The sequence below is a fragment of the Microtus ochrogaster genome, unplaced genomic scaffold (genome assembly GCF_000317375.1).
Source record: "Microtus ochrogaster isolate Prairie Vole_2 unplaced genomic scaffold, MicOch1.0 UNK6, whole genome shotgun sequence".
In the NCBI taxonomy this organism is placed as follows: domain Eukaryota; kingdom Metazoa; phylum Chordata; class Mammalia; order Rodentia; family Cricetidae; genus Microtus; species Microtus ochrogaster.
The window spans coordinates 12341231-12354876 of record NW_004949104.1 but is presented as its reverse complement, the minus strand read 5'-3'; the positions used below and the strand labels follow the sequence as shown (position 1 = coordinate 12354876).

The following is a 13646-nucleotide window of genomic DNA, read 5'->3' as shown; positions in this document are numbered from 1 at the left end:
TTTCTTCTTCTTCTCCTCCTCCTCCTCCTCCTCCTCCTCCTCCTCCTCTTCCTCCTTCTCTTCCTCCTTCTCCCTTCTTCTTTTTAGTTTTTTTGAAACAAGGTTTCTCAGTGTAACATCCCTAGCTGTCCTGGACTAGCTCTTGTAGATCAGGGTGGCCTTGAACTCACAGAGATCTGCCTACCTCTGCCTCCCGAGTGCTGGGGTTAAAGGCATGCACTACCACCGCCTGACTTGTATTTTCTTCTTAAGTATAATTATTGAATTATGTAACTTAAGTGGCATATATAAATGAAGGTGTATTTTATATTGACAGCTGGATTTTGGTCAGAGAACAATTCGCTTCATTTCTTCCTTTCCTCCCCACCCCCTTCTTTCTGTGTGTGCACTCAAGTGTGGGCCTGTCTATGTAGCCCTCCAGACCCTGCTTGTCCTGGTGCAGTCACCCCACCCATCAGGGAGGAGCAGCAGCTTTCTGGGCACCGTGCTGCTGGCCAGGGCTTGCCCACCTTGTACCCTGCCCACAGTGTTCTTCCCACTCTTCTCCAATTAGCCCCTCACATCTTTGCTCAGATGCCGACTCCTCTCCAGGCCCTGCTTTATCCTTCTTTTTATAGCACAGACCACTGTCTGATACTGACGTGGGTTTGTGAACCTGTGTTCCCTGTTAACATGGGAATGCCAAGAATCCCCAGTCTATCCTCTCAGCCCTGGGCAGTGGTCAGGGCTGAGTGAATGTCCAGTGAATTCGTGAATGGGGTGTAGACATTAGGTCTCTTGCCTTCATTTGTTCTCTTTTACTGAAAATGTGAATATGCAAGGCTCCATGTGATTTTCTTTGTTGTTTTAGCCTCTCCTTTACCTAGACAAAGCTTCTGTCAGTTTCATAACAGTAGAAAAGAGGGGAGGCCGGGTCCATACCCTGCTGCAGTCAAGATGCATAGATAACTTTCAGTCCTTAGCACTGTTTCTCTTTTCCTCACCATTGACCTGCACTAGGCAAGTCTGGTTTTAAAAAAAATCATTAAAATCTAGTATGCTTATTTAGAGTGGAATCAAGAACCACCTTCCACACCTGTGACCTTATTGCTGGTGAGGTAGGGGCAGGAGGATCAGGTGGTCTAGGCCAGTCTTAGTTAGCTCTAGGTTAGCTTGAGCTAAGAGACCCTGTCTCAAAAAAAAAAAAAAAGTAGAGCTGAGGAAAACAAACGGAACCAGAAAAAGCACATTCCTGCTGCTAAATGGCATCTCCACCCCATTCATGGCACATTCTTCATTCTTCTATGGTACAAATAAGATCATCCGAATACTTGGGAACGTGCCCCACAAGTTGCTGTGTATTGCTGAGGCTATTGGTGTTAAATACTACTTTGATGGCTCTTGATGACTTGTGAGCCATTGGCCTTTTTATTTCCTTGTTTGCTTGTTTGAGACCCAGGCTAGACTTTAACTGACTTTGTAGCCAAGGATGACCCAGAACTCCTGGTCCTCCTGCTTCTCTCTCCCAAGTACTGGGGTTACAGGTGTATTCCACCATTCCCTGCTTTCTTGCCACTTTTAGATTTGATTGTGGCCTATTTGTGTGCAAGCCTGTGCCATGTATTGGTGCCTGCATGCCTGCAGAGGCCAGAAAGGGCATTGGATCTTCCGAGGCTGGAATTCCAGGTGGTTGTAAGCTGCCTAATTTGGGTGCTGGAAGCAGACCTCAGGTCTTCCGAAAGAGCAGCAAGCACTCTTAACAGCTGAGCCATCTCTCCAACCCCCCATTTTTAAAATTTATTTTTTAATTGTCTATATTTAAGGTAGATAACATAATGTATTTTTGTTTGTTTTTGTTTTGAGGCAGTCTCACTAGTAGCTCTGGCTGGCCTGGAATGCTCTATGTACACTAGGCTAGCTTCCTCTGCCTCTGGACACTGGGTTAAAGGTGTGTGCCACCACACCCAACCCTGCAACATTATGTTTTGATGTATAAGATTAGATAGGTCAGAAAGCAGTCGACAGAGTTTGGCCTGATATTCATAGAATCATCTAGTCCTTAAAAAACAAAAAAATAAGGCTGTTAGTGGTGGCACACACCTTTAATCACAGTGTTCAGGAAGCAGAGGCAGGCAGATCTCTGAGTTTGAGGCCAGCCTGGTCTACAGAGCAAGTTCTAGGATAGCCATGGCTACAAAGAGAAACCCGGTCTTGAAAATCTAAAAAACAAAACAAAACAAAAATAAATAAATACCAATCTTCTTAAAATAAATAAGTAAATAAATAAAAAGAATCTAGTCTTGTGACTCCAAGATTGATTGAACAACAAAATTGCCTAGGTTGGAATAAGGCTCTGATGTGGAACATACCACACATATATTTTCCCCTCCCCCATCCCTTCAAATGTAGCTGCCCCTTGGTATCTGTGCAGTATTTGTTCTGGTCCTCTGAGGACTCCGCAATGCAGATACTCATGTTCTTGTTTTGTACGTCTCATGTGCAACCCTTCGTGTATTTTAAGTCATCTCTCTATTGTTTAGAATACCCAACACGATTAGAATGCTGTGTGAATGGTTTTGGGGAGTGATGAAGGGAAGAGATGAGTGTGTGGAATCTGGGCTTAGGCTGGACATATGTGTATCCCTAGTGGGCCAGACAGAGGAAGGAGGCAAAGAGAGGCAGAGATGAGAGGGGCTTCTGAGGAGGCAGTGTTTATCTTGCAACTAGAAATATTAGAGGAAGAGCATTTGGGCAGGAAATGGGGAAGTGTGTTCCCAGGATTAAAAGCAGACCAGTGTGGTTTGACCACAGTGAGTGACTAAGGGAAGAGCTGGGCTTACAGCAGGGAGGCCTTGAAAATACCCACAAGACAAACCTTCATTCTCCCGGGACCTTTGAGTTCTGTGTGGAAAGTGGGTGGTAGAGCTGAGGAGGCAACCCTGAGACCTAAACTGTTCCCCCATGACTAGTGGGGCCAGAACAGAGGTTCTAAAGATGAGAAGGGAAGTCAGCCGGGAACTGCTGTTGGTGAAGGAAAGAATGTCACTGACGGCTTCTGCTAGAGTCCCGTGGGGCATATCCTATGTGGGGTGTGAGCAACAGTGTGGTGCACACTCAGACTTGACGTAGATACTAGAACTGGTGTGGATGGTGGCCATTTAGACAGTGAGCCCAAGCTGAGCCTTTGGTTTTGTGTTTGTCACTCTATGCTGAGCCGCTGTCCTTTGAACTTTTGTGTTAACGCCCACATGGTCTGTGAGGACCCACATTTAACATATTAACGTTGCACCAGGCATGATAAGTTGCTGTGGTTTTCTGTGTCTCCTCGGATTCAGATTATTTGAGCTATCCACAAATGGTGCCGTTCCAGACAAAACACAGCGCCTAACTGGTAGGAGGAAGGTGTGACTGGGAGGAAGATGTCCGGTTTTTGAGTGGTCAGAGAAACTTCTTTTGGAATAGAGCTGTGTTCCTATTGTCCGCACGCCTGGTAGTCTAGAACAGGCACAGGCACTGCCCAGTGGGAGACAGCATCACGTCCTTATTACCGGAAGTTATAGGTCGCCGTGTGCTAGGATGAAGAGCAGAGGAAAGCTAAGAATGTCGGTGGGACTCCCCCAGACTGTCAGGGTTCTAGTGATACATCTTAAAGAAGTGTTTGAAGTGCTTCTATCTGTCAGCTTCAACTAAGCTAATTTTAAAAAATTGCTCTTTGTACTCTGCCTTTCTCATGAACCTCTGTGAATTTAATGCATACAATATGTGGGAGGAAGCCTGTCAGCCTTGGCTCCCATCTCCCAGAGTCGGAGAAGTGGATTTTAGAAGTGCATGATTGCACCTGCAAGGATTCGTCATCTCATGGAATGGGACCTGAGACCATTTTCAACACATATCTAGGAAAGCATTGCAGGAGGAGGTGAGAGAGCGTGCTGGCCCCGCCCTCCATTGCCCCCTGTTTTGTTGCACCTCAGACGATGCAGGGAGGACTGTTCCTCATTACCAGGGAATGTGAGTCATTCCCAGATTTGTGTGATTGGGATTCCAAAGCGTTGCTGTATCCGATGGCCTTATTAAATCCAAGTGTCAGAGCAGCCTTTCAGACTGTAGGGGAGCACTCAGTTACAGCTGGTGACCTGGTTCTAGTTACCACACAGAGACGCTGGCAAGAGCAGGGGCCCCCTCCGAGTGCCCAGAATTCCATGTGCATGGCTAGATTTGGGGGTTTGTCTCCTGACTCACGTCATGGGCTCCAGTACATTTCAGCTCCATGTTTATGTCCTCACTGGGACCTGTAGACTTCAAGGGGAAGTGAGTGCCCCAGTGACCCAACAACCTGCTGCCAACAGTGCCTAGTGTTGCAGGGCACCTCTTTGCAGATTCCCTCAGCCCAGCGGGCCGCCCAGGATCTAGCAAACACAATCCCATTTCCAGCTTGGTCCAAACAAAACAAATAAAACATTCACCAGAGAGGGAGGAAACTATAAATGTTGCCAGAAAATTAGTATGCTGTTTTTTCCTTCTTCCAGAATGTTTCACAGCCAATGGTGCAGATTACAGGGGAACACAGAGCTGGACAGCACTGCAAGGCGGGAAGCCATGTCTGTTCTGGAACGAGACATTCCAGCATCCATACAACACGCTGAAGTACCCCAGCGGGGAAGGTGGTTTGGGTGAGCATAACTATTGCAGGTAAGATGGGCCGTAGGGCTGTGGGGTGATCTCTGGTTCCTCCAGTTCTATCCAGCCCCTCTCATAAGAGCAGTGCTTTCTTGTCTCCTCCTGACCAACTCAGAGAGCCACATCATTCTTATGAAAAAGGATTAATCAGTGCAGGAGAGATGGCTCAACAGTTACGAACATGGGCCACTCTTCCAGAGGACCCAGGTTCAGTTCACAGCACCCACAATACTGTTCAGAATAGTCGGTAACTACAGTTCTGGGGGATCCGACATCTTCTTTTGGCCTCTGCGGTCACTGCCGATGGGAAACACACACAAGAAATAAAAAACATAAAGATGAAATCAGTCTCTTCCTCTGTCTTCCTGTCTGTCTTGGTCTCTGTCTCTTTCTCTTTTCTCTAACTTAGTTCACTTTCATTCTGGCTTTCAGAGCTGTGTCCTGTCTGGTCACTCTTGTCTCTTTGGGAGGATTTTCTTTGGGAGGAAGTCTCCCACCAGTGAGCGTTTCACCAAAGCTGCTGAAGATATTCAGGCTATCTGGGACCCAAACCTCCCTCTACCATGTTCCTAGGCTGTGCTTGAACTCCTGGATTCAGGTAGCTCTACTTTTCAGCATGCTAGCTGCAAGGCAGCAGGTATGCGCCTCTTTGGGCTCCAGCAGGGAACTCTGATCTCACCCCATGATCTTCAGGTATATATTTATGGTTTTCTGGGAGATGAGCCCCAGCCTTGGTCAGGTTCTAAGCCCAGTGGTTAAGGTGCTTCCTGTGGATTCAGAGTTGGGATCCTGAGAACCCAAGTCAGTGCTGGGTTGTTGTAAAGCCCACCTGCCATTCTGGTGCTCCGAAGGCAGAGGTGAAATTCCAGGGGCATGCTGGCTACCTAGACGAGCCATGGTGACTAGTGTGAGACGCTAGAGATCAAAGGAGAAAGCCTCCAAAGCCAACCTCACACTACCACATACATAAATCCACATGTATACACACATACACATGGACAGACAGAAAGATAAAAATAGAATTACAAGTTTTTACAAACTAGAGGAAAAAAATCCAAGCGCCTTGTTTATACCTTCAGCTCCTTACACCCGAGACGGTGCTAGCATGACTCATGGTTCAGCAATGTGTTGAATTTAATCACTCTTGGGACAGGTGCACAGGCTGCCTCCTGCACCATGAGGACAAGAAAGAGCGACTGCAGAGCCCTACTCTGAGTTCTGGTTGTCGTACATGAACATCTCAATCACCAGCACTGTTGACCCAGCTGAGCCAACACATATATTTCTGATTGTGTGGGCCACTGTTTGCCTCCCATCCTCCGCATGCCCAAGCTAACGCTCCAGGCCTTTGTGGTCCTTGTCTCTTTACATTACTTCTATCCTAGCTTGCATCCACGGACTACCCCAGGTTTGCTGTCGCTGTGGTTCTTCATGTGTCACTGTAAGAGCAGGTTCGTTACAAGCCAGGCATGGCTGTGTGTGTGCTTGTAATCTCAGCAATTGAGAGGTTCTGGGAAGAAGATAAAGAGTCCAAGGCCATCCTTGGCTACATAGTGAGTTTGAGGCCAGCCTGGGCTATGTAAGATTCTGTCTCAAAAACCTAAATCAAACAAAGTAAAAGCGTTATTTAGTGTTTGGATAGTCCTGAGCCCTGCCTACAACATCTCCAAGTGTTATGTGTGCCATCTTTCCACTCTGCTGTCATTTGTAATTTTTAAAGATATGTTTTCTTATTTTAAATTGTGTCTAATGTGTTTTCATGGGTCTGTACACAAGTGCAGGTGCCACAGAAGGCAAGAAGTGCCCAAACCCCCGTAGCCGGAGTTTCAGAGGGCTGTGAGCTACCTGAGATGGATTTTTGGGAACTGGACTCCAGATCCACCTGGAGAACAGTGCATGCTTTTAACCTCTGAGCTACCTCTCCAGTCCCTGTCCTTTGTGTTTTATGGTTAGTGCTACTTAGGCTCATTAATCAATTCTTCACTATCTTCAAAGTTCTGCATATTAATATTTTGTATACATCAAAGCTTACAGTCTGCTCAGGTGGTTTAGTGGGGAAAGGTGCTTGCTGCCATGCTTGATGACCTCACTTCAATACCCTGAACCCAATGACAGAAGGAAAGGACCAACTCTGTATGTGTGCCATGGCACATGCTCACTCACAAGTCTGCACAGATTTGCTGCAGATAAGTAAGTGAATGGTTAAAAAAAAATGCTAGGGAGATAACTTGGTAAAGTGCTTGCTCAAAGATCGGCCTTTGATTCTTCAGAACCCATATTTAAAAAAAGCTCTGTACCAGGTGGTGGTGGCACACATCTTTGATCCCAGCACTCAGGAGGCAGAGTAGATCTCTGTAAGATCAAGACCAGCCTGTTCTACAAAGCAAGTTCCAGGGCAGCCAGGGCTGTTACACAGAGAAACCCTGTCTTGAAAAACAAACAGACAGACAAACCCCTAAAACAAAAAGAGTTCTGTGTGGTTGTGCTCTTGTAATCTCAACAGTGGGAGGCAGAGACAGGCAGGTCCCTGCGACTCTGGCTTGCCACTAGGCAAGTTTCAGGCCAGTGAGAGAAACCCTGCCTCAAAATTTAAAAAAAAAAAAAAAAAAAGATGAACAGCGCCTAAAGAATGACACCCAAGGTTGACTTCTGGTCTCCAAATGTTCACTCATGCACACACATTCACATGAACATGCATTCACACACACTTGAACATGCACACATACATGAGCGTGCACAGACAGGTGACCATGCGTACACGCACAAACCCCAGGTTGCTCCATCTGCTCCATCCCTTTCCTCTAACATATGGCCACTTGTTGTCTAAGGTGTTTTTGCTTTGCTTTTCTTGGCAATACTGGGGAAATGCTCTCCACTGTGCTGTCCCTGAAGTATCTCCTGGTAGGTTGGTTTACTCTGTTACAAAGCATTCCCAAAACTCAGAAGAGCTATTTTAAATTTGACTCTAAGGTAAATTTTAAATTTCCAATGAGAGAAAAACAACATTTTACTAGCTGAGTGCACATGTCTGCTCACAGGAGTGTGTCTGTAAGCATACCGAGGGCTGTACCTGAGGGCTGTGAGCACCTTCCCCCAGTACCTTTCCCCTTAACTCCTTGGACTACAGCCCTCTGGTTTGATGGAATGTACCAGACCTGAATTACCAGTTTATACTTCAAAAGGAGAGAGGCTGAACCTCTCATGTTGATAATATCACATCAGAGCCCAGGCTTTTTGCTTTAGCGCTGCAGAGAAGTAAGGATGGGTCTGCCTGCTCTTTATTAAGCTGTTCGATGCTTTTCAGAACGGCTTTGACGTTGATAATAAACACTTGTTGTCTAGGGGTTTTACCCAATACTACATCAAAGCTGAACTCGGGACAGAGGGAGGAAGATGCTGGTGAAATACTGTTTAAAGAAGGGCTTTGTACAAGCTCTGCCACTTTGATTTCTCAGCTGATATCTGACACCATGTTTGTCTTGTGTGACTTTTCAGATCCATCTCATCTGAGATGTCTACCCGCTTTCCAGTGATGGGAACAGGCTTCTCCTGGCTGGGTCTGAAGTATCTGGATTAGAGGGGGAGGCAGGCCCAGGGAAGAGCAGAGTCGCCTGTCACACCTGCCTTTGGGCACAAAATGAAAAGAATCCTTTGTGCCTGGGAAGCTTATCTCTAGGCCACACAATGGGCTTGTCTGCTCAGGCCCATAAGCCTGCTGCCGAGCTTGCTGGGGTGGGAGTGTTGGAGGGGGGTCCTCATGTCCATTTCCTGCCTAACTGGAGTGTCAGGTTTCCAGTATTCTGAGCCTAAATAAAGGAGGCTTGAGAAGGGGTGAAGAGAGGTGAGCTTGTCTCGCTGTAGCTGCCCCTGTCATTTGTTGAACTGCTTCACAAGCACCACCCTTTATTGCGATGACATCTCTGCACCAAAATGACCTTGCAAGTCATTTACTCCAAGCTTCTCTCACTTGGGAATATGGAAATAAGTCTTAAAAAAAAACATGATTGCCATGTTAGAAGTCAGTGTCCTGACTGAGAAGGTCTGTGAGGTCTGTATGACCACTTCTGTCATGTGTGAGGTAGCCAGCCTAGGCTGAGTAGGCTTGCCAGCTGACATTGTGTTTGTGAGTTTATCTGGCTGTTTAGAAGCTGTACACTTGGGATAGTCATTATCGAAGAAGGTAGAAACTAAAATCAGAAAAGAAAAAGCAAACTAAAATTGCCAGTAGTCTTAACACCTAGGAACAAACATTCTTTAGACCTGAGATTTCCTTAATATGCCTTTTCCAACTTCAGAGGATTATATTGTCTGTAGTTTCATTATTATTTTTTTTATCTCAGCTTCTTGGGTGTTGTGATTACAGTCCTGCCCCACTGTGGCCGACTGACGAGAAATGACATTGAAATGCACAGCAGTCATTAGAAGCGACAAGAAACAATTCTGTAAAGCTAAATGGGCCAGGTGTATCATCAGTGTGTCCTTATTCCCAACAGAAATCCAGATGGAGACGTGAGCCCCTGGTGCTATGTGGCGGAGCATGAGGACGGCGTCTACTGGAAGTACTGCGATATTCCTGCTTGCCAGAGTAAGGCTGACACACCCTCTGATGGCTTAGAACAGGTTAACTCCTGTTGCTGGGTTTCAGTAGTGAGTGCAAAGAAAGGTATCATGGGTTACGGGCTTCCACTTCTCTTGTTGAGTTCTCAAGTACTAGGAACGCCCAGTTCCTTGGCATACCATTTCCGGGTGTTTCCCAGGTGGGTAAGCTCAATGAAAAGTCCCATATTTGGTATTATTTGGCCTCAATTTCTCTGAAAAATGATAGTAACTGGTCACATAGGGCCCACAGCTCTTCAGTTCACAGTATCTATTGTGTTTTTAATGATGATCCATAACTCAGACTCTTCAATCTTTTGTGCTTCTGTATATGTGTATTCATGTGTGTGTGGATATGTGCATGTGTTCATAGGTATGCAGAATATATGTATGAGCATGTGTTCATAGGTGTGCATATATGTGTTTGTGCATGTGCACATATGTCCTTTATGAGTGGAAGCTGAAGGTCAACTTGGGTGTTGTTGCTTGGGAGCCACGCACCTTGTTTGCTGAGCCTGGATCTCTAGCTGGAACCTGGGACTGATGGGTTAGTCAAGGCTCTCTGGGCAGAGCCATGAGATCCTCTTGTCTCCACCTTTCTAGCTCAGGGATTATAAGCCTTTGTCACTGTTAAGGATTTTCTGGTCAACAAACCTTTCCACCGATGCAAATAGTCCCAATCAGACCAAATCAGACTGAATTAAAAGATACCCAGCTTTAATGGGTGCCAGCACTTCTGGGTGACCCCTGGGAAAACATGGAGGTGGTGGGGGAGGAAAACCCAAACGACCACCTGAGAGGGAAAGGGGGAGACCATGTGTCCATTCTCTGGGGGGCAGTTTAAATAACCTGTGGGAGTGGTCTTGACCCTCCCTGGGGAGGGGCCACTGTTTGGCAGGCTTTCTCGGAGGCGGAGTCTGGGCTGAGGCAGTTCCCTGGGAAGGGGGCAGGAAATGGAGCTTTCTGCCCAGCATTCCAAAGATGGATGTCAGGGGCCTGGGGTGAAGCCCCCGACTAAATATTCCAGACTCTTTGTATAAAGGGGTGCAAGGGAGCTGAGGTGATGCTTCTGACCAAACATTTCAGACTCGCTTTGGATAAAGGGACGCTGGCTTACGCCTGGCAACTTCCCGCGGACATGGGTGACGTAGGAGAGGGGAGAGCTAGGAGTTGGCGGGCTCACGCTCAGCGAGAGGTCTGGTTTACTGCCGTCCTGGAGATGTCAGACATCTGCTCCTTGAGGGCGATGAGGATGCAGGTGGCTGAGTTCAATGGAGAGCTCAGTTAGCTGTTGTTTGATGAGTCCATTGGCCCTCTCCACCTTTCCCGAGGATTGTGGGCGGCAGGGGATGTGGAATTTCCAGGAGATGTTGAGAGCTTCTGACATAAGCTCCATGACCCTGGAAGTGAAGGCTGGCCCATTGTCTGTCTGTGTGGTCCATGGGACACCAAACCGAGGAATGATGTGGTCCAGGAGTTCCTGAGCCACCACATCAGCCATTTCTCTGGAGGCCGGAAACGCTTCTATCCACCCTGTAAAAGTACCTACAAGTGTTAGGAGATAACGGAGCTTTTTATGAGTAGGCATATGGGTGAAATCAACCTGCCAATCTTCACCCGGTTGATGTCCACGAAGCTGATGCAGAGGCTGACATATATGGAGAGCCCCCTGTGGATTGGCCTGGGCACAGGTCTGGCAGAAGGAGCTAAACTGTGAAATACAATCTCAGAGATGGGTGGGGTCAAAGAGGGGCTCTAAGAAATGGAACAAAGCTTTGGGACCTATGTGTAAGGTCTGGAGATGTCTGAAATGATTGACAATACCTGGTCTTGAGGAAGGATGAGACAGTTATTTAAGTAGAACCTTCAATCCTTTGTATTTATGACCCCCCCCCTTTTTTTTTTTTTTGGTTTTTCGAGACAGGGTTTCTCTGTGGTTTTGGAGCCTGCCCTGGAACTAGCTCTTGTGGACCAGGCTGGTCTTGTACTCACAGAGATCCGCCTGCCTCTGCTGGGATTAAAGGCGTGCGCCACCATCACCCGGCTATGATCCCCTTTTTATGAGCTTGGTTGGTAACAGGGCTGATAGGAGGGAGTCAAGAACAAAATATGTTCTGTGGAATCAAAGGAGCTGGAGGCCCCTGGGCCACTGACTCAGCCTTGGCATTGCCTAAGGCCACTGGGTCCTTGGAGGATTGGTGTCCCTTACAGTGAATAATGGATACTTCTGCAGGGAGCTGGAGGGCCTTCAAGAGGTTGTCTACTACAAGGGGTCCGTTAACTATGGGAGTCCCTTGGTAGTAAGGAAGCCCCTTTCCTTCCAGAGTGCAGAATGGGTATGGGCTATTAAGAAGGCATATTTAGAGTCAGTATAGATATTAGCCCATTGGCCCTTGGCTATTTGGAGTGCCCTAGTCAAGGCAATTAATTCGGCCTTTTGTGAGGAGGCTCCCATTGGCAGTCAGTCACTTCAACTGTGTTAGTGGAAGTGACCACTGCATACGCTGCCTGGTGGTTTCCTGATTTGTCTATAAGGGAATTTCCATCAACAAACAGGGTGAGTTGGGGATTTCTACGTGGCTGGTCTAGAAAACCTGGCTGAGGTGAGCTTAAGGCCTCTACAGCCTCTGGGCAAGAGTGAGAGGAGGTACCAGAGTGGGAGGGAACAGGAAGGAGAGTTGTGGGGTTTAGGGCAGTACTGGAGACCAAAGTAATTTGGGGGTTTTCTAGGAACAGTAAGTGAAGGCCCAAGGAGAGAGAGAGGAATGACTCAGAAGGTCTGAGAGGCGGTGGGTGGAATATACTGTGATTGGTCTGGACAGGGGGATCTTGAGAGCCTCCCGAGTGAGTTCAGCTGCTGCCGCCAGAGCTCTTAGGCATTGTTGCCATCCACAGATGGTGAGGTCCAGCTGTTGGGATAAAAAGGCGACAGCTCAATTCAAAGTGCCTGACCCCGTGACCACTCCTGACCTCTCATCTGCATAAAGGTGGTAAGGTCTCATGGGGTCTGCAAGAGCAGGGGCTGTCAGAAGGGCATCTCACAGTAGAAAGAAGTGGCGGCAGATGATGGTCGATGGCCAGGTGGGTGAGAGCCCCCATGGGGGTCTCTCTGGCTGCCTGGTACCAAGGCTTGGCTGTAATGGCAAAGTCAGGGATCCAATGGTAGAAGAACCCGAGCAGGCCCCAAAATGAGAGAATCTGAGCCCCTGTGGTTGGGGGCTGTAAACCCTGTCAGAGGTGAGGGTCTTAGACCCCAGACTAAGTTGAACACCCACATACACCACCGTGGGAAAGCACAACTGAGCCTTAGCTGGTGAGACTCCATGTCCCAGGGATCCGGCCTGTTGGGACAGATACAATGAAGGACTTAAGAGATCTCTCTTTCCTAGAACAGTTGGAATACTGATGGCTGCAGGCAGAGTCAGCCCTGTGGGTCCACTGCTCCCATTGTCACTGCCCTCCAGCGTAGGCTACTTTAATGCAGGGAAAATGGTGAAGACCAGAAGAATGGGCTCTTTGCTCATTCTGCTGAGCCAAAGCCTTAAAATGATAAAACATGTCGTTTGGCAGTGACTAGGTAAAGAAGAGGCAGAGAGGAAAGCAGATTTCCCTTGGTCCATTTGTTCTACACAAAGATGGCCTTTTCCTCAAGGATTGTGCCGTTCTCTCAGGAAGATCACAGGGTATTTCGATCTGGGCACTTTCATTTCAAAAGATAGTGTTCAACCCATATTTATAAAGTATAATTCAGTCCAGCAGGAGTTGATTCATGTAGTCATTGAAACTAGTTTCAAGAAAAATCCAACTAGCATATCTCTAACATCCCCACAGTTCTTTTTGTCTGCTTGTTTGGGTTTGTTGTTTTTGTTTTTTGAGACAGGACTTCTCTGTGTGTCCCTGGCTGTCCTGGAACTCACGTTGTAGACCAGGCTGGCCTTGAACTCAGAGAGATCCACCTGCCTCTGTGCTGAGATTAAAGGTGTGTACCACCAATGCCTAGCTACATCCCCACAGTTCTAAAACAGAAAAGTAAATACCGTCCTATCCTTCTGACATTCCCATCCTCCTGGCCCTTCGATGGCCTTCTCAGTTGATCAGGGTATGGAGGCTAAAATGGTAGAAAGGAAGAGGTAGTGGTCCTGAAGTGGGAGGTGGAGGGTGGGCGGTACCTGGATTTGGGTCTGTGTATCAAATTATGTCAAGCCAAAGCCTCAGTCAAGTCTCTAAATGTGCTTGATTGGCATGGCTGAAGAAAGGCCATATGCCATTTGTAGCTGGGGACCTGGGAGTAGCCCACGGGTTTATTTATTTATTTTTTTTTTAAATATTTATTTATTTATTTATTATGCATATGTTTGTGTGTATGCCTTCAGGCCAGAAGAGGGCACCAGACC

The 13646-nt window shown here is 47.2% G+C and overlaps 1 protein-coding gene across 2 annotated transcripts in view; it reads left to right on the top strand.

Annotated features, from left to right (window-relative positions):
• LOC101987930 (E3 ubiquitin-protein ligase ZNRF3) overlaps positions 1-13646 on the top strand; it is a 262088-nt gene that overhangs the window by 204221 nt on the left and 44221 nt on the right. For both annotated transcript variants that reach the window (XM_026788717.1, XM_026788716.1), the window contains exons 9-10: positions 4506-4668; positions 9150-9241. In XM_026788717.1, the coding sequence (XP_026644518.1) occupies positions 4506-4668; positions 9150-9241 (255 nt within the window). The remainder of the gene's footprint in view (positions 1-4505; positions 4669-9149; positions 9242-13646) is intronic.